Source organism: Chironomus tepperi, unplaced genomic scaffold, assembly GCF_022539635.2.
Source record: "Chironomus tepperi strain 1889 unplaced genomic scaffold, CSIRO-AGI_Ctep_v1 contig_85, whole genome shotgun sequence".
NCBI lineage: Eukaryota > Metazoa > Arthropoda > Insecta > Diptera > Chironomidae > Chironomus > Chironomus tepperi.
Genome location: NW_027226207.1, coordinates 2931352 through 2953530, shown reverse-complemented (window position 1 = coordinate 2953530; position 22179 = coordinate 2931352). Strand labels below are relative to the sequence as shown.

The 22179-nt window shown below is 33.5% G+C and overlaps 1 protein-coding gene across 1 annotated transcript in view; it reads left to right on the top strand.

Annotated features, from left to right (window-relative positions):
* The window catches only part of Nmdar1 (NMDA receptor 1), a 96145-nt gene that overhangs the window by 58721 nt on the left and 15245 nt on the right, over positions 1 to 22179 (top strand). The window contains exons 4-6 of the mRNA XM_070634830.1: positions 9593 to 9943; positions 11841 to 12043; positions 20835 to 20997. Coding sequence (XP_070490931.1) covers positions 9593 to 9943; positions 11841 to 12043; positions 20835 to 20997 — 717 coding nt within the window. The remainder of the gene's footprint in view (positions 1 to 9592; positions 9944 to 11840; positions 12044 to 20834; positions 20998 to 22179) is intronic.

The following is a 22179-nucleotide window of genomic DNA, read 5'->3' as shown; positions in this document are numbered from 1 at the left end:
CAATTTCCATTGTTACAATTTCTAGCTTCCTGATTTCGATTCTTCTGTTGCTCTCCCATGCCTAACTTACATCTTTTTTTATATTGTGATATGCCTCAAAAGAGCCTGATAATACTATAAAATTCATTGAATCGGAAATAAATGGGACTCATGTGAGAAGCACAATAGAGAGACTGATTGTGTAACATGAAACTATGTTATGGCTTAAAATGGCTTTACAATGTGTGCGTTGTAAAAAACTGCAAAGGTATCCCGAGAATACGTAAAGATAGGGAAAAAAAAATATTTTGTGAATGAAGCGAAAATTTATGGGCATCTTTAGACGGTCGGTGAAGCAGACACAGACAGACTAAGCTTTATGCTACTTATCCAGTTCAATTCAAATTTCATTCACTTCATTAATTTAAGGTAAAAGGTTTCTTTGCTGTACAATGGATATAGGCACTGAATGATTAGATTGGCGTATATTTGATGGGAAGTTTGGATTGATTATGCTCAATTTGTGAGCCTAATATGAGGCATTTAACGGATGAGTTGATAAGAGAACTAATATGCATATTAGTAACGACTTATTAGCTTAAGAAGAGGGATAGAGGAAGTTTTTAAGGTCATTTCATCTCTAAAATGTTTCTGGATGGTTTGACTTACTTTTCGCATCATAATCCCTAGTTTAAGGATCAAATCCATACATACTGAGCTACACTAAACATGAAAGATTATTGTCTCATATACACTTACAAAAATTACTCTTGTTGCACATACTAGTGCTTAGATTAAGCTCTTTACCTTCTATAAATTACTCATAAACTACTGTATGGGTTGATTGTTGGATGCTCTCATTTACCATAAACATTTCTTTCCCCTCTTTTTTTCCTTTGAATCTACTCCCTTGAATCTTTTTTTTTTTTTTGTTAGCATTGCCAAAAGGCATTTTTCATGAATGTTGAAGATAAAAGTTAAAATTAATACAAAGAGCGGGGATGTTCAGGGAGTGAAAAGGGAGATGGAAGTAGCAAAAGCTTTTTTGGAAAGGTTTAAGCAAAACAAGAATTTTTTTTAACCTTTGCCTTTTCCACATTTGACCTCATTTTAATTACGTACTTACTTAAAGGGCCCATATTTTATGACTTTTTATGAGAAAATAATTTTTAAGCTTTTCCTTCTTTTGTTAGTTTTTATGATAACAGTACATGATGTGGAGTGAAAGGTTTTGTCTATTTTGTTATTATAAGTTCTTAATTTCTTTATGCGAAGGTTCAGTAGTTTAACAATCTGCAATCAATTTGTGGGATGTTTTATTAATGAATGCTCTAATTTGAGACTTATGGGTAGAAGTACTTAAGGTGAAAATGAAGATTTTGGGTACAAAAGTTTTTGCATCCTAAATTTTATTGAACGCACTTTTTAAGCAGAAATTTTTCGCATCTCAAATTTTACTGAACGCACTTTTGAAGCGAAGAAATTTTCGCATCTTAATTTTACTGAACGCACTTATGAAGCAGAAGTTTCGCATCTCCAATTTTACTGAATGCACTATTGAAGCAGAAATTTTTGCATCATAATTTCACTGAATGCCCTTTTGAAGCAGAAGTTTTCGCATCTCAAATGTTACTGAACGCACTTTTGAAGCAGAAGTTTTCGCATCTCAAATTTTACTGAACGCACTTTTGAAGCAGAAGTTTTCGCATCTCAAATGTCTTTATTCTTAATAATACGACCAATTAAACTTGAAAACTCCCACAATTGCCCTCATTTACAATTTTACTTGAATCCATATATGCACAACCATTTTTCTAGATTTAAGCACTTAAATGCTCTCAAATGAAATCCAGAAAAATTATTTTTAAAATCCAAAGCTTATGTGCAACCCACTTAAATCCTTTTAATTCCACAACAGCATCAAAACACTTTAAGAAGCACATATTGTATCTTTGTTCTGTGTTTGCTGTTGTTTGTGTGTTCTTACACATGTGTAAGGCACACATACACACACATATTTTTGTTTCATAGATCTTAATCTCAATAACTTTGCCATTTACGTCTCCTCTCATCTCTTAAATTCTCTCCTTTTTATTTTCATTTCACTTCCTTCTTCTAAATGCCGTCGTTTATGTCGATGCGATGGTAAATGAATGTTAGGCGCTTTATGATATAAAAGTCATGGAATAAAATGCCTTTTTTGCCTTCTTTGCTTCTTGTTGTTCTTCTTAAATAGCTTGCTCCCCCAAAAAGTATTTTTCCTCTCTACTAACTTGTACATTTACAAATATGCGACATTAATTCTTATAAGGAATATTTTTTTAGAGCATCCTTACTACATGCTTTTTGCTTCTTTTGCTTCTTGTTTTCATTAAGACTTTCTGTATATGCTCTGACAAGGCTCACCCATGTTATCACATGTAAGTGTAGTTTGAATGACTTTTGTCTAATTGAGAAATTTACTTGATGAAAACTGCTAAAGTTAGGCTATTCATAACTTATGGTGGCTATTCTAAGTTAGGGTTAAGTTCTTTTGGGTTTTCTGAAGTTGAATTGTAGTTTTTTGGGGATCAATTAGGATTATGCATGTGGTTTTTATATGTTTTTAGAGTTAAAGCTTGTTGGAAGTACTTGGAAACTACCTCAAAACTCATAAACAAGCTCTATCCAACATGTGTACATTCCACAGTAGATGAAATGGCTAAAGTCAGTGGTGGACTATTCGGAGCACACCTTGATGGTAAGCTACGAACGAAACCTCACACTGCATAAGGTTTATGGCATTTTCAAACAATTTTGGCAGCACATAAGTTACCCATCACTAGTCTTAAATCAGTGGTTGGCAACCTGGGAGCTGCGACACATTAGTGCGCCTCCAAAAAGTATTGCAAATGTCATAAACCATATGCTTTGTACGGTTCCGGTCGAGGCTAACCTCCAAGATGTGCCGCGGCATACAGATTGCCCACCACTGTACCTCTAAATAGTAAAGAAGATTCCAAATACAGAAATATTCACTCATCAACAAAAACGGCGCGCTGAGTTATGCAAATACCTTAAAGCAGCTTCTTCCCCTTATCTTTTTTTGTCTGTACTTCTCATCATTGCTTATTGTTAATGTGAGAGGATAAAGAAAACATCGAGAAAAACATAAAGTTATGTTGTTTCCTTTCCATTTTAACAATAATAATTTATGTTCATCATGAAGACATGGCTTTTTTTGCTGTCTTTCCATTTCACTTCCTCTTTATATCTCTTACTGGGTACATATCGATATCAAATGAATAAGTATTTCAATAAAATCAAGAGGAAGATGATGAGGAAGGTCAGAAAGAAGAACTGTTTTCTTGTTCTTTGAATAGCTTTCGATGCTGAACTGTTGGAATTGGAATTTTCATTGACTGAATTGCTTCCAATTTTATTTAAAGCAGTTAAATTTAATTCAATTAATGCTATAGAATTAAGTTCTGTTCATTTTAATTCAACTGAGTACAGTTCATCTAAAGTTCGATGACTTCTGCTCAAATTTGCCCAATTATTGAGTCTGATTCGGTTGAATTCACTGCAATTTAACTCGTTTTGGATGAATTCAGCTGATTTCAATGCAACTCAACCAGTTCACATCGGTCCGTCAAAGGGAACAGACGTGTTTTTGATTCGCTCCGCAATTAATTCAAAATTCTCAAAAGCTCCAGATAACAACAACAGAGATTAAAGTTTCGAATCTCAGTTCAACTTGTTCAGACGTGTTTTGACTTGTTCGGCAAAATGGTAGAAACAACAACAAATCTCAACAACGAGGAAAGTAACCAAAAACTTTCGGAAAAACAACCTGAATCTCAACAACAAGATTCAGCACCCGTGACAACTCTCATCACCGAGGATATAAACAACGAAAAGCAACATGACATTGAGATGGAAAATCTCAAAACAAAACAGACAACAATGGATCAATTCGTCCAACCATTAAGGGCAGAAAAACGTCGCAGCCAACTTGAAATCTTCAGTGCGCCAGCCAAAAAGATATCTAGTGCTAGCAAAAAGAAAGATGACAACAAAAAACAATTTGACTTCTCAAATGCCAGGACGAATCTGTACGATGACAGATTGTTCAACTTCAGCGGAGATAACAGCAAAGCACCAGAACAACCAAAACAAAGTGAAATATCATCATCATCGAAAGACAACAACGTAACATCACAGCAGAAACCAAAACCACCACCGATCCATATAACTAGTGGTGGAGGACAGGAGATCAGAAGGTTGATGAACCAGATCAACAACCAACCCAGGAGTTTTATGATCAACGTCAAAAAGGATAAACTCAAAACAAAAGTTGTATCAACGGAGAGTTGGGATGACTACGACAGATTCATCAAACTCCTCAGAGAAAAACAACACCACTTTCACACCTATGCAAACCAGGAACCACAGATGAAATTCGTGCTCTACGGACTTCCAATGATGGAGATCGTAGACTTGGAAAAGGAGTTGAAAACGGAAAACATATCACCAGTTAAAATTGTCAAAATGACAATGAAACAAAGGAGACACGAAAACGACGACGACCAGAACTACCTTCTGTATTTTAATAAAGTACAGGAAGGTAACATTTTGGAAAACCTTCGAAAGGTTAACTGTGTCTACGGCTTCAAAGTAAAATGGGCTAAATACAACAACAAGCGTAACGGACCTTCTTTCTGTTCGAAATGTTTGCAGTTTGGTCATGGACAACGTGGTTGTAACAAACCACTAATCTGTTTCAGATGCTCTGAACAGCATGATTCAAAAACCTGTCCTTACATTTCGATTGAAACCAACAAGGCCCCAATCGAAAAACTAAAGTGTCACTTCTGCGGCGAGAAACATACAGCAATCTCACAAGAATGCAACATCAGGAAACAAATAATAGAGAAGTGGAAAGCTAAATCAACGAACGACAACAACCGAAATCAAAACAGACCATCAGGTGAACAACAAAGGATTCCACGAAATCCTGCTGGACAAAGGAATGCTCCACCAACTTCAAAAGCAGGTGAACGATCAGGCGGATCTGATCAATTTACATCACAAAGACCAGCTAGGAGTATCCCAGAACCGGTACCAACAACATCTAGAAAACCAGCTTCTGAAACCTCCGCACCAGTCACCATAAAATCGCAAAATAATCATCCACAACAGAAACCCTCAAATCAGGGAAATCAAAACAAAACACGAAGAAACAGGAGAAGGGGAAGGAATGGAAATAACAACAGGTCAAAGCCAAAGACCAATAATAATCATCAACAGAACTCAACGCAGGTTGTAGAAATTATGGACCTAGACTTCAATTCACTAACCTTGGAAACAAACAAGGTCGATCCTGAACCTTCATCCAGTGGTAATACAAAGGAACAAATTTCACCAGCCCAAGGCACAATCGATGAATGCATGTTCTTCATCAACTCATTCATCGAAATCATCACCAAAAAGCCAGAGTACCTAAAAGAGGAACAGGTACAACAAGCCATCGGCCAAAAAGTTGCCAAAATCTACATGAGTCAACATGGATTGTAGTCACCAAAGAATCAACGTAATTTACTGGAATGCTAACAGCCTTGCAGATAAGATGTTAGCATTTCTCGACTACCTCAGCATGCAAAATGTTGATGTTGCGTGCATATCGGAAACATTCCTAAAACCAAACTCCAAAGTAGACTCGCATCCTGACTACGTAATTCATCGATTTGATCGCATTGATAGACCAAAAGGTGGTGTTGCGATCATTGTCAAAAGAAATCTAAAACATCAGCTTCAACCAAGCTACAACACAAAACTAATAGAATGCATCGGAATAAAAGTCTTCATCAACGAATCAATAAGCTGCCACATCCTCTCCGTCTATCTTCCAGGAGGAAGCAAAGGAAGGGAAATAGACGATCATCTAAGAGATGACATCAACAAAATAACAAACATCAGAGGAAACTACTACATCTGCGGAGACTTCAATGCAAAACATCGAGAGTGGAATTGCAACGTAGCAAACAAAGCCGGGACAATACTACAGGATATGTCCGGGGAGTTCATGATCTACTACCCCGATTCACCAACGTATTATCCAGAAGATCCGACGAAATCTGTATCAACAATCGACCTAATGCTCTCAAATTCCAGTCTGAACACTACAGAACTAAAATGCACAGAGGCAATGAGTGACCATTGCGCTGTGTATTTTCAAATCAGGACATCCAAAGTTGACAGAACAGACAACACAGTTTACAGATATGACTACAGAAATGCCAACTGGAAAAAATTCAAATCGTATATAACTCGTCGCATCGAAGACAGCACTCTGGAAAACCCATGCAACACAGTAGAGGAGATAGAACATCATATCAAAGTATTCTCAGAACTCATCATGGATTCCAGAAACAAAACTGTGAAGAAGAAAAGATCAACTTTGAATCGACAAAGCTCACACCAGAAATCAAAGACTTAATCAGGACGAAAAGAAGTCTTCGACGAAGATGGCAACGTAGCAGAGATAATCAAATCAAAACTGAATTAAACATTCTACAGAAAGTCATCAAAGACAAAATTAAGGAACTCAAAAATACAAACTGGAATAAGCGGCTTTCAGAAATCCAACCATCAAACCAAACAGTCTGGAGGATTGCAAAGCATTGCAAGAAAGGTTCAAAATCGATGCCACCGTTGATTGATGCAGATAGAACATTCATCACTAATAAGGAAAAAGCCAGCGTTCTCAGTGACTATTTTCGTAAAGCTCACGAAAATCCACTTGAGGACAACAACCCAGTACATACCCAGGAAGTAGACAACGCAGTGAAGGAAACATTGGAAGGAGAAAATAGTGACTGCACAGAACTTACAAATGTAGAGGAAATCTCATACATTGTAAGAAATCTGAAAAATCCTAAAGCACCAGGATTAGACGATGTCAACAACATACTCCTCAAAAATCTTCCACCAAAAGGCTTCGAATATTTGAAGTTCATCATCAACACGTGTCTCAAACTTAACTATTTTCCGAAAGTTTGGAAAAAAGCTAAAGTAATCCCGATCCCAAAACCTGGCAAACCAGCAAACGAAGTGAGCAGTTATAGGCCAATAAGCTTGCTTAGTTCCCTAAGCAAAATATTGGAGAGAGTATTGCTGAATAGAATAAACGAGCATCTGGAGGATAACAACATCATTCCGACTCAACAGTGTGGCTTTCGCACAGGACGATCAACATCTCACCAACTCATCAAAGTAATCAAAACAGCGAAGGAAAACATAAGCAGGAAGAAATCAACAGGAACGATCTTCCTAGATGTGGAGAAAGCATTTGACAGAGTCTGGCATAACGGACTCTTGTTTAAAATGATCAAATTAGGGTTTCCACTACCACTTATAAAAACTGTAAGATCTTTCCTAAGTGAAAGAACTTTCTCAGTTTTTATTAAAGGTCAGTTCTCAGAAACCAATGAAATCAAATTCGGAGTACCACAAGGAGCAGTGCTTTCACCAACTCTCTACAACATCTACACATATGATATTGTAAGAGAAACAACTAACAATATCGCACTCTTCGCAGATGATACTGCATTGTATCATTCTGCAGAAAACTCAGCCGATATTGTAACACATCTACAACACACTGGAAGAAAAGTACAACAATACATGAACAAATGGAAAATAAATCTCAACAAACAGAAGACTCAAGCCTTATTCATCACAAATAGGTACTCCAGGCAACTTCCAAGAGACAACATCAAATTCCTCAACGAAAACATCAAATGGGAAACCGAAGCTAAATATCTGGGAATGATAATCGACAAGAGAGTGACATTAAAGCAGCATGTAGAATATGTGGCCAACAGAGCTCACACTGCACTAAGACTACTTTATCCCCTCATCAGCAGGAACTCACATCTCGACATTCGAAACAAACTTCTCATCTACAAGCTAGCCGTGAGACCCATCTTCACATACGGCTGTCCAGCATTTGAACGGATGGCAAAAACACATCTACAAAAACTACAAGTACTACAAAACAAATTCTTGAGAATTGTTCTCAACAAAACAAGATATGAAAGAATATCAGATCTACATACTGAAGCAAAAATACCCTCTATTGAGGACTACGTCGGAAAGTTGCAAGCGAATTTCAACACTCGTCTTGCGTCGCGAAACACCGAATAAACCACAACATAATTTAAAGCAAAACAATTTCAAAATAAAATCAAAAACTAAGTGATGAAGGCGATATGCCAGAATCCTTTAAAAATTTAAATACAAATAAAATGTATCCAAACTTTGTACATAATTAAGTTAAAAATTTAATGAATAAAAAGTTTATTTTTAAAAAAAAAAAAAAAAATGCAACTCAACCTCAAAGTAGTGTAGCTCAGTTCAATTAACCTAATTTATATAGACTTCTTTGAATTTAAACTGGCTATCAACTTAATTAATCGAAATCTTGCCAATTTATGTTTTTCAATCACATCTATTTAAAGTTATATCCAATATTTCTTGTTTTATTCACTCCGAATCGTCATACGACTGTATGCACTGAGTTATTTACGTTATTTATTTATTTATGTATTCCCATAAGCAAAACATTTCTTCTTTTCCATGTCTTGATAGGCTGAAAAGGGAGATTATTTTTGTTTAGGTTAAAAAAAGTCGATGTAGCTTTTTCATCTTGATGAGTTCTAGATAAATTGATTTCCATTCGAAATTTGAAATGATTTTGATGAGATTTTTTGGGGAAAACGACTTAATATGAAATTGAATGAGGTTTCCTCTCAAATTAATTTAGAGATGAAAAATTCATGGAAATACTTTATTGAAATCTCACGAGTATGAGTTTGAGATCAAAGACCTGTTTTGAAGCAAACATTAAATTTTTTGGAGATGAGTAAGTGTTGCTAATCATGTTAGATGGCATTGAACTTGCTGAATACAACAGTGCTGAACTTGCTGAATTCAATATATCTGAATTCAGTATTGCTGAACTTGCTGAGTTCAACTGTGCTGAACTTGTTGGATTCAACAGTGCTGAACTTGCTGAGAACAACAGTGCTAAACTTGCTGAATTCAACAGTGCTGAACTTGCTGAATTCAACAGTGCTGAACTTGCTGAATTCAACATTGTTCAACTTGCTGAATTCAATATTGCTGAACTTGTTGAATTAAACAGGGCTGAATTTGCTAAATTCAGTAGTGCTAAACTAGCTGAATTCAGCAGTTCTGAACTTCATTTTGGTTCATTTCTCTAATATTTAGTGTTGAATCTCAAACTTTTGTTCCTAACCTCAAAGTTGTAATTCGATCGAACAATCATTACATCACTCAATCAAATCATTTCCCTTCCCAAGACATGAATATTTAATTTTGAATCTGAGAGAATCGTTAATACGATGACTCTCATCTGTTCCTATCATGCAATACAACATGACTATATTTATTATGAGATAAGGTTCACGCATACCTGAGTAATGTAATTTATATTCCATAAAATATGAGAACATTATTAGTAATGAAATGGAAATAATAAAGAGAATCAAAATTCATATTAATAATCATACCTTTTTTTCTGCTTCCTTTTTTTTCCTTCATCACAAAGACATTAAACTATGTACAGACGTATGTGCCAAGAGGAACAACTTATTACGATAAAACAATACGAATAGATAAGAATCCCATAAAAACAGCTTTAAATGTTTGCAAGCATCTTATATCGAAGAGAGTATATGCGGTTGTAGTGTCGCATGACGACTCATCTGGACATGATTTATCACCAGCAGCTGTAAGTTACACGAGTGGCTTCTACCAGATACCAGTCATAGGCGTTTCATCGCGTGACGCAGCATTCTCTGATAAAAATATTCATGTTTCATTCCTACGAACCGTGCCACCTTATTACCATCAAGCGGACGTTTGGCTCGAGATGCTTAGTCATTTTGGCTACACGAAGGTAAATGTGTAAATATATTATACCAGCGATACATATCCTCTCTCGCTTTTCAATCATCCTGCCTATTTCCTTTATCATCATTTACATTTTTGTTGCCTTTAGATTTCCATTTCTTCTTGCTTTTCCTACGATGAATACCTTCCTCCTTTCCTTCTTCATTACAAAAGCGACGACGAGAAATGTCGTCAAAGCAACAACGATAGATTTCTTATTCATGAATGTAGTAATGGAATGAAGGAAACTAGTATGAAGTAGTGAATAAGGATGATTGAATGTTATGGAAGCATTTTATGGCATTTGGAACTGATTGGTTTAGTGGAATGAAGTTCATGGTTTGACAAAGTGATCAGCTAAGTGGTCAATAGTTCAATTCCTATTGCATTGAGTTTTTCTTCTTTGATCAATAGCAAGAAGATCCACGAGTGTTCCTTATATCTCAATGGATTATCCAACTATACCTTAAAGTTACAGAACATAGCTTCAATCTTCTTTCTAATCCCCTCAAGGTTAAAGTGACAATAATTTAGTACAGTCACTAAATTAAAGTTCGGCGTAAGTTTAATTTGTATTAAGCCATAAAACATCACCAGAAGGTTAAATGCCTCGGGAAAACAAGCCTTTCACTAACATTTCAACTTCCATTTGTCTTCCAAGTAAAAATAGACCAAAAAAACCATAAAATCTTAAAAATATGGCACCAAAAAACCCACTGCGACTGACACTTCCACAAAGTTCTGAGAATTATATATGAAAGCATTTTTTTATACTCTTTTTGTACGAGGGCGTTATGTATTTGATCAGGACATAAATACTGTCACGAACATCACTGCTCTATATTACAGTTTCACATGAAGGAAGATGAAGAAGAAGAAGGAAATTTATTTATTATTGAAATTCCATTTCTGTTATCTGCAAAAACATTTTGACTACATAGCCAAAATGGCTAATTTGTTTACAGAAGCTTTGCTGAGGAACATCGTAAGCAGAACTTTTTATTTATTTTTTTCTCGTTTTAAATAAACAAGTACATAAAAAGTCCTTTGGGGTCGATTGGATGTTATGTTACATTCTTGACCTGATTGTCTGTTCATGTGGAAAGTCCATACATATTAAGCTTGATAAAATTTTAAAGTTCTTGTTTTCCGAATAGCACAAATCGGTTAATTGATCCAATATCCAGCACCAACACGGCTTGTTTCTCGCATGTTACCGGCTTTAAAGGAAATCTTGCACTAAGTCAGTGCCACATCAGTAGCATGTCAGAGTCACGCCGATAACATGTCAGAGTCACATGGGCAACATGTCAGAGTCACGTCGACAACATGCCAGAGTCAAACCGGTAACATGTCAGAGTCACGTAGACAACATGCCAGGGTCACATTGGCAACATGTCAGTCACACCGATAACATGGCAGAGTCACATCGGCAGCATGTCAGAGTCACATCGGCAACTTGTCAGAGTCACGTCGACAACATGCCAGAGTCACATCAGCAGCATGTCAGTGTCACATTGGTAACACGTCAGAGTGACATCAGCAACATGCCAGTGTTGCTTCGGCAACATGTCACAGTAACGACAGTTACATGCAGACAGTAACGTCGGTATTGTGCTGGATTTTGGATCAATTAACTTCCTTGTGCTATTTGTGAATATTTAAGAATATGAAAACACCACTTAACATTCAAATTATCCTTAAATTGGAATTAAAAATCGAAAAAAATCACGAATTTAATGTTATTATCATCATCATCCTCATCATGTTCTCCCCATTTCTTATATTTCATTAGTTTTTAAGTAAACATAAGGATTCTACTCAAAAAAGTAACTTTTTTGTTTCTCTTTTCCTTTTCACGCCTTACCCAAAAAATTTCCTAATACAACAATCAACACGCACAGGTGATTATTATACACAGCTCAGATACGGATGGTCGTGCTATATTGGGACGATTTCAAACAACATCACAAACAAATTACGATGATATTGATGTGAGAGCTAATGTCGAGTCAATTGTTGAATTTGAACCAAAATTAGAGAGCTTTACTGAGCATTTATCGGAGCTGAGATCAGCACAGTCACGGGTTTATCTTCTGTATGCAAAGTAAGTAAAAAAATGAGATAAAGATAAGATTTAATATATTTTTTTAAGAGGAATTAAATCGTGCCTGAAATGAGATTTGGTTATGATTGTTGTTGAGTGAAATTTATGAATGCTGCGTGAATGTATTGTGCTGGGAAATGATCAATCAGGATTTGTTGTTATGCTGTTATTGAATGATGTTATTGCAAGCAAATCAGTAAATTATTTGAAATATTCAGATTGTCAACAAGGCTTGAAGACAGCGCTGTACCTATTTGGAACCAGTTTCATTCTAATTTGGCTTTACTCTTACTAATCGTATTCTGTTTGAAACTGACGATTCAAGGAGCTGCTAAAAGCTAAGATGGATGTTGCATAGTAGTGAGTCTGAGCAGCAAAGCGTGTTCGCTTGGACACCGAAACGTCCCCGCATTAACAAAAATGCGATTCGCGTGTGTTGCTCGAGTAGATAGTCTCAAATCTAGCTTCATGCTTGTTTGGTATCCATTCTAAGCTGTTTCTAGTTGCAGACAATAATCATGTCAACCTGGTTCCATTTTTTTTTTAAATTTGGTGCAGGTCTTAGTTTAGATTTTAGACGTTATCTCTTAAATTAAGAGACTGCCTCATCATTAGTTAATTTGACAAATTAGATAACTGCCAATTCGCAGGTCAATCCGCTAATTTCCAGCTAATCTGTCTAGCATTTAATTCCAAATCCTCCTATTAATCTACTAATATTCATCCGAACCTCTCTTCAAATTCTCTTTAAATCTGAATTCTCTTTAAACAAACCTTCAAACCTTCCCAATTTCATTTCCTTTTCAAAACGTCCTCTTCATTTTCAACAGAACATCTCTTGCTCATTTTCATCTCATTTCGTGCATCTACAAAAATATTTAAAAGAAGATTATTTTTTCTATTGACGTTCCGGTTTCTTTTTTCCGTTCCTCACTCTCTCTCTTTCCGTTAAGCCGCTTATGTGTAACCATCAGCTGAATCTTTATTTCCAACAACTTTATTATTATTGCTTTTTGGAGAAGGTAGGGCAGTGAAGGAAGTGAAGCAAAACAAGTCGACTTATTTTTGAGATTTTATTTCTGCTTCCTTCTACCTTGATTTTTAATATGTGACCTTGGTGATTTTTTGAGGTTGAAAAGCTGCTTGCTGGATGAAGGTTGTGGCTTGTTGATATACAATTTTCAATTACCTGTTGATCATGATTGCGGTTCTTGAACAGCTTGAACGTTTTAAATTCCTTTTGAAGCTTTCTTTTTATTAGTTTGTGAATTTTTCACTTTCTATTGGAAAGTTTTGATGCTTTCTAAAGTATTTGTGAAAGTTTTTGGATATCTTTGAAGTTTCTAGTGCTAATACTTCCGATAATAATCCATTTTATTCAAGATTCTATTGTGAGTCGAAGTGACTTGGTGGCGTAGTGGTTTAGTTCTTCATGACTAAATCTTTGCACACCGACATAAAGGTCATGGGTTCGAAACTCGGCAGGAGAAATTTTTTACTTGTCCTTTTTCGAATTGAATGCACTGAAAACGCAGCTCACAGCCCCTCCCTTTATAGGGCACATGTAGTAATGTCGTCAAATGATTGGTTCCAAATTCCATTATAAGCTCCTCTAGCTTACATAATCTGAATGTTTCAAGCTTGATGTTTATCCATTTTCCACTTTCCTTAAAATCAAATTTTCCACATTATTTAATGTTTTATTGAATTTTCACCAAACAAGTTACACGTGTCGGAACATAAAGGCTGATTAATTTTAAAGCGCGTATGTGTGGAAAACAAAGGCATCCTGACATTCAACATGATTGAAATTTTAATTAAAAATTTAAAGATCGAAGTTTTTTACTCTTTTTTTATCAGAATCAATCGATTCCGAATAAATTGGATATTTTTTGAGGGAAGAGATAAAGTTTGATAGAGTTGGAAAAATCATTTGAGCTTAATGAACAAGAAGCACATCAATTAATCTGCAACTTTGATGAATGACGTTAATGCTAACATAAATAGGCTTTGATATGATACTGATATAGCTGATGTTGCTATTGACAGACTACATACTTGTTTATTTAATCAAAATCGATGATTTTTAGATGTTTTTGCGAAAAATTTCAGTGAGTTTGTATTTTTTGTCATTATAGGCATTTCTACATGATGGCAAATGTGTGTGTTAAACGCAATCAATATTGTTGAAATTTCTTCGTATCAATGAATTGCTTAATTTTGCTTGGTTATAGCTACGCATTTTATGAACGTGATTGCTGTAAAAAAAAAAATTCCATTCCGTTTGATATGTTTTGGATGAAAAGAAGATTTAAATAAGAAGTTACTTGATTACATTTCATTTGTGAGATTGTATAAAGCTTTAAAAGATTGTTTACTACTATTTTCTGTAATTTATTGGATTAGTTTATTGAGATTTAAATTGAAATGCTGAAACAAATTGCTTTGTTTACTTTGATCCAATTCATTGATTGATTCCATCGAGAAAATGAATTTTAAATTTTAAAAATTCGTTGAAAAATTACTTTAAAAATTCAAATTTCAAAAATACGTTAAAATTTCATGGAAAATCAATTTAAAATTCAAATTTCAAAAATACGTTAAAATTCAAAATTTATGATGTTAAGATCCCTAAAATTAAGCTAATTTATTCCAAAACCAAGTTTAATCCTTGACAAAATTCAATTAAATCCCTTCCAAGAACACAAAACAATTTCCTCAATCTTTAAATTACGTCGTAAAATATTCAATTTCCACAACATATTCAAAATATGGAATAAATCTCTCATAATTATATAATATATCCGAACAAGCAAACATAACACATCCAGAAATTCCATTTACATCAATTTTCGTTGATATTATTCATGCACAATCAGGAAATTAATAAAATTTCCTCTTTTATTTTCCTCACTTGTTTATCTCGTCTTATTCATTTTCTGTCTGATGCTCACAGATTTTATTTTTTGTTTTTATTATTGAAGTGAATTTTAGTCGTATTTACATTATTTGCTGTTTCCATATAGTCCTAATTTTCATGTGAATATATATATTTTGTCAGCAGATTATCTTTTATATTGCATTACATACGTTCATGTAAGAAGAGTCCCGGGGAAGACATAATAGACTTTAATTTGAGGCAGTTTCCGACTTATGTGGAAATGTAAACATGTTGAAGATTCAGCAAAAAGCTTCGAATTCAGAGTTAAGTACCGAATTCAGCAAAAAGCTTTGAATTCAATGAAAAGCTCTAAAATCAGTTACATGTTGGAATTTTGTCACAAAGTGTTGAATTCAGCTATATTTTAAAAAATCAGCAAAAAGCTAAAAATTCCATCAAAAACTACAATTCTCCGAATTCGAATGAATGTTTTATATTGAGCAAAAAGCTTCAAATTCTGAGTTAAACTTTGAAATCAGCAAAAAACTTTGAATAGAGTGAAACTCTGTTAAATGCTGCATCTTCATCACAAAGCGTCAAAAACTAAAAAATCAACAAAATTCTCCGAATTCAAAAAGATGCTTTAAAGTGAGCAGAAAGCTTCGAATTCACCAAAAAGCTATGAATTCATTAAAAATATTCAAATTCAATGAAAAGCTTTAAAATCTGTTGAAAGCTGCAACTTCACAAATTGCTGAATTCAGCTAAAAGCTCTGAACTAAGCAAAATGCGCTGAATTCAGCAGAAATACTCAAACTTAATCAAAAGTCAACTTGAATTTAGAACCAAAATTTCACTAATCATTAAAAATTCATTCATATCTCGGGTTTAAATCGATAGTGGAGTGGGAGAAGGCACTAAGGGGCAAAATGAAAAAAAAAGGGACATTCACTTTGATTTTTGGACTTTTTGGAATCAAGACTTGAGAGTATTTTTTTCTTATAATAAATATAGCAATAGACTTGCATGCAAAATTTCAGCTCATTTGGTGCTGTTTGGTCGGTTCTGGAGCTGTTTGAAGTTGAAAAATGGTAAAAAAATGGTTTTTTTCATGTTTGTTTGACTTGAAAAGTTTCATATTTAATTACAAGATATTGAAAAACTTTTCGGTTCCTAATTCTACTATATAAGAGCTTTAATTTGACATAGGACAAGGTTTATAATATTGGATTTTAGTGGCAGGACTTGAGAAAATGTATGAAAATACCAGGAAAAAAAGCTTCAAGCGTCCGGAAAATATGCTAGTTCTCAAAAGTTTCATATAGCAGAAAGTACTCGTTCTACTTTACAAAACTTAAAAAATATCAAAAATCGGTTGGTACGAACAAAAGTTGCATTTTTAGTTTTGTACGAATTTTTTTCTCAAAACTAATTTTCAGATGAATTTGGAAGATATCATTTGGAAAAAGTTTTTTGATGTTTTTTAATGTATTTAATCATTGTAAGAAGCGGGAAATTTTTGAAAAAATTCAAAATTCGCCGAGTTAAAGGTACATATGCTATTTAACGACTTGACTCTTTTTATATCACTAAATCAGCTATAACTTTTACATAGGTAAATATTTTTCAGTTCTGTTTTCTGTTTCTAGTAGCTTATTGTAATACCTTTCCAACAATATATAATACTTAATAGTTGGAAGTAGACTTGGTCATGAAAACGGACCCTGTTTGTGACTGACCCTTTTCAAAGAAATTTTCAAAAATGTCATTTGCAAAACTACCGCTTAGAAATTAAATAATGCAATGTTTTTGTGTTTTTTGGGTCAAAATATGATAGTTATGAATCTCAAAACACAAAAAATCTCATTTTGTAGTTTCTGTAAATTTATGGGCCTTCATATGTAATACTCAGGTAGTCCAACAATTCTCAGATATGAAGCTTTTTTATTGACTTTTTTTGATTGATATTAAATATTTACATTTATTTTGTGCAAAATATATCAATTTTATAAAGTTTGGGTCGAAAAAAAGTGATTTTTGACTATTTTGTTAAAAACAGGCTTAGGAGACACTTTTAAGGCACTCCAGTATATGATTAAGTTCTATACATGTATTATACATCTAGCAATAACAGAAAACTGCAAAAATATTTTTTCTAAAAAAAGTTATAGTCATTTGAGTGACCAAAAAAGTGTCGAGGAGAGCAACCAGCATAGGCAAAAACTCAAAAATTCAAAATTTTAATGATATTCTTGAAGTTTTTTTAATAAAAACTATTTTTATGTTGTAATAATTCAAATTATTACGTTTTTTGTCAAAATAAACGTAAAATTTTAAATTTTTGTGTTTTTGCCTATGCTGGTTGCTCTCCTCGACACTTTTTTGGTCACTTATAACTTTTTTTAAAAAAATATTTTTGCATTCTGTTTTCTGTTATTGCTAGTTACTAAACCTTTATTATTATGTATAATACATGTATAGAACTTAATCATAGTGGCTACTGGAGTGCCTTAAAAGTGGTCTCCCTAAGCCTGTTTTTAACAAAATAGACAAAAATCACTTTTTTTCGACCCAAACTTTTTAAAATTGATATATTTTGCACAAAATAAGTTTGAATATTGAATATCAATCAAAAAAAGTCAATAAAAAAGCTTCATATCTGAGAATTGTTGGACTACCTGAGTATTACATATGAAGGCCCATAAATTTACAGAAAGTTTACAAAATGAGAAGATTCATAACTATCATATTTTGACCCAAAAAACACAAAAACATTGCATTATTTAATTTCTAAGCGGTAGTTTTGCAAATGACATTTTTGAAAATTTCTTTGAATCAGTCACAAACAGGGTCCGTTTTCATGACCAAGTCTACTTCCAACTATTAAGTATTATATATTGTTGGAAAGGTATTACAATAAGCTACTAGAAACAGAAAACAGAACTGAAAAATATTTACCTATGTAAAAGTTATAGCTGATTTAGTGATGAAAAAAAGAGTCAAGTCGTTAAATAGCATATGTACCTTTAACTCGGCGAATTTTGAATTTTTCAAAAAATTTCTTCACAAATTCTTACAATGATTAAATACATTAAAAAACATCAAAAAACTTTTTCCAAATGATATCTTCCAAATTCATCTCAGAAATATTAGTTTTGAGAAAAAAATTCGTACAAAACTAAAAATGCAATAACTTTTGTTCGTACCAACCGATTTTTGATATTTTTTCAGTTTTGTAAAGTAGAACGTAAGTACTTTACGAAAAAATAGGTCTATATGAGAAACTTTTGAGAACTAGCATATTTTCCGGACGCTTGAAGCTTTTTTCTGGTATCATACATTTTCTCAAGTCCTGCCACTAAAATCCAATATATATAAACCTTGTCCTATGTCAAATTAAAGCTTTATATAGTAGAATTAGGAACCGAAAACCGTTTTTCAATATCTTTTAATTAAATATGAAACTTTTCAAGTCAAACAAGACATGAAAAAAACCATTTTTTTACCATTTTTCAACTTCAAACAGCTCCAGAACCGACCAAACAGCACCAAATGAGCTGAAATTTTGCATGCAAGTCTATTGCTATATTTATTATAAGAAAAAAATACTCTCAAGTCTTGATTCCAAAAAGTCCAAAAATCAAAGTGAATGTCCCTTTTTTTTTCATTTTGCCCCATAGTGGAAGGGAGAAGGATAATGATAATGTTTATACTCGAAAAGGAGGAATGTTATGTACCAGAAATGATAGGCTGATAGTCCCAATACACGAGCATAAATACATAAAATTATGAGAATGAACTTTATCAATTTAGTATTAAGAAGGAATGGCATGGGAAATGTTACGTCAGGATGGAGATGTATGAGAAATAAAATGAAATGAGCAGTAGTGATGAATAAGTGATTGTTATTGATATAGATTGCATTGCATCTGAAGCGTAAAAGCGCTAAAAGCTCATTGTAGTGGAAAATATGAGCGCTATCATAAATTTTCTTCTTTCCTTAATGGTTTTCTTTGTTTTGTTGCCACTATCATGCTTCTTTTCTTTCTCTGTACACAACTATCTTTCATCCAATGACTATGATGACGACCGACCGATGCTAATGTTCTTGCTTCTGTCTCGACACCATTAAATTTTCCTTTAAATACATTTTTATTATCATAAGAGCAATAAACACTTCAATCTATGTATTCTATAAGTATGAATGCAAAGGAATCTGTTCAACAGACTAACGATTCATTCACATGAGCTTGCGGTGTACACATGACTTATGTATGAATAAACAAATAAATAAATAAATATAAATGCATTAAATGGAAGAAAAAAAAAATGTTGAATGAAGAACGCTACAGAAAGGAAAACAAGTAAATGCATTTGGATGTTGATGAAAAGATATATATCCAAAGCTTTTAAGTTGATTAATGATTTGGTTGCCAGAGTCATGGAGTATGGAGCTTGAAGGTTTCGAAATTAAATTGTTTTTGAGAGTTTACTTTCTAAGAAATCCAAAATCTTGTTTAAGAGATACAGACTTTTGTGGAAAGCTCTTGAAATTTGAAATTAAAGCTGAACAGTGTTGAATTTATCAGAGTTGAGTATTGCTGAATTCAGCTGAGTTGTAGAATGCAAAATTAAGCTTAGCTGAACAGTGATGAATTCAGTAGATCCAGATGAGCTGAACAGTTCTGAATTGAACATAGCTAAATAGTGCTGAGTTCAATAGAGTTAAAAAATGCTGAATTAAGCTGAACTGAACAGTACTGAATTCAGCTGAACTGAAAAGTCCTGAACTCAGCTGAACTGAACAGTGCTGAATTCAGCTAAGCTGAACGAATCTGAATTCATCAGAGCTGAACAGATTGGAACTGAACAATGTTTAGCTTAATAATGCTGAGTTCAGCGGAGCTGAACAATTCCGAATTCAGCTATCTGAACAATTCTTAATTCAGAAGAACTGAACAATGCTGAATTTAGCAGAGTTGGTTAGTGGTGAATTCAGCTAAGCTGAGTTGAATAGTCCTGAGTCCAACTGAGCTCAATAGTCCTGCTGAATAGTACTGAATTCTGCTAAGCTGAACAGTTCAAAGGTGAATATTTCTGAATTCAACCAAGTTAAAGAGTGCTGAATCCCCTTGAACTTTTCAACTTATCTAAATTGACGCCACCAATCCTTTATTAAATAATAATTTAGATATCTTGAATCCGCGTCATCAAATAATTTAAAAAGTCAACGAAAAAGAATATTGTTGAAGAAAAAATTCAATAAATACACGATAAAATCAGTCACATTTGAGCAATTTTATTGATGACTTAAATTTCGCTAGCAACAAAACGAGCTGCGAAGTTGAAAAAGAAATCAACTTTCCAAATGACTGATTATTATAACCGAACAATTTCCGTTCCTAACGATTGCATAAGTACATTAAAGAAGTGACAATGAATGAACATTTTACATTAAAGTCATAATGTAGATGTGCTAAAAAATTTGTTGTTTAGTGATTTCCGTCTTTCATTCCTCCCGCAACTTATGTGGCTTTCATCTCCTCTCTTGTGATGTTGTTGGCACTGTTGCTGCCTTATCTCATCCATTTCAGGCTCTCACTCCATTTACTGAATTCCATAAAAGTATGTATATATGTTGATGGTTTTATAGTGAAATTCTTTAAATTATTTTGTTTGAGTGTGTGTGTGTGTGTGTGTGTGTGTGACTGTTACTCATGTCATGTGGTATTCATAAATATCATCATGACAAAAAAGCTTTCAATAAAATTTCATTATAATAAATTTTGTCATTTTTCTTTTCTTCCTCATTTTACTTCACGCTTCCTCAATTGTCTTCCAACGTCATCTCCATGTCAAATTACAAAACGACAATAACAACATACATACATCCACATTTATAAATTATAGCAAAGATGATGCCTTTGTAATATTTCGGGATGCTGCAATGTACAATATGACAGAAGCAGGCCATGTCTGGATTGTAACTGAACAGGCGTTGTTAGCAAACAATACACCCATTGGAACATTGGGCCTTAAATTGAATAATGATAACGAGACGGAGCATATCAGAGTAAGTTGAAATTGAAATATGAGGAAGCATATAATTTGTTATTGTTCTGATTTGTTTGGGTATTTTTTTTTCATAAATATTTTAGATATTTTAGACAACAAAGTTAATGGCCGAGAAAATTCTTGGAATTGTTTGTCACAATTTAATTTGAATCAAATTTCAGGAGTTTTGATTTTTACGTGACATTAATTTTGAATAAAAAATATTATGAAATATTGGAAGGGAGTTGCTTAGGAATGTCATTTGTATTGATTATTCAGTAAATTTGATTTCTGAAGAAGAAATTTGTTTACAATTTTCATTTATTCAGCATTGCTGAATTCAGAACAATTCAGCATTGCTGAATTCAGCACTATTTAGCTTAGCTTAGTTCAGGACTATTTAGTATTGGTGAATTCAGCAACACTCAGCATAACTAAAATCAGTATTATTCAACAAAGCTTTATTCAACTTAATTCAGCATTGCTGAATTCAGCACTACTCAGCGTTGCTGAATTCAGTATTATTCAGCTAAGCTGAATTTAGTATTGTTTTCAGCATTATCCAGCATAACAATATTCAGCATTATTTAGCTAAGCTAGATTCAACACTATTCAGCATAGCTCAATTCAGAACCCTTTGACTAAGCTGAATTCAGTTCTACTGAGTTCATCGCATACTTAACTATCTCATTAAGCAGAATTCAGCACTATAATAGCCAACTGCATTTCAAAATTACCAATAATTCGTCAAATACCCAACAACACAATTGAGAACTCATAAAAAGCACTTTAAAGCTCACCGTAAAGGACAAATTTAATTTGAAAAATATTTCAAAGGTATGAGCTTAAATGATTACGTCAAAAGCATTCCTTCAACCTTTTTTCTTGTTCAATAGACCAAATATTTTATCAATTAATTTCAACCCACATAATCGATACCAAAAACCTGTTAATGAAATTGATTTCATCAAAATATTTTTAAAAAATTTGTAGCACCTCAATCAATAGTTCTTATGAACCACATTAATGTGATGAAGCCCAATTTGTGTGATGGAAATCCAACAGTAAAAATATTACGTTCATCAAAATTTATTCCTCGCACATTTACATAAAAGATTATTTAAATGACGATGATAAATATTATGTTGATCATCATCACTATAGATTTTGTCAGTTCTTGCGTGTGCGTTTATATAATATA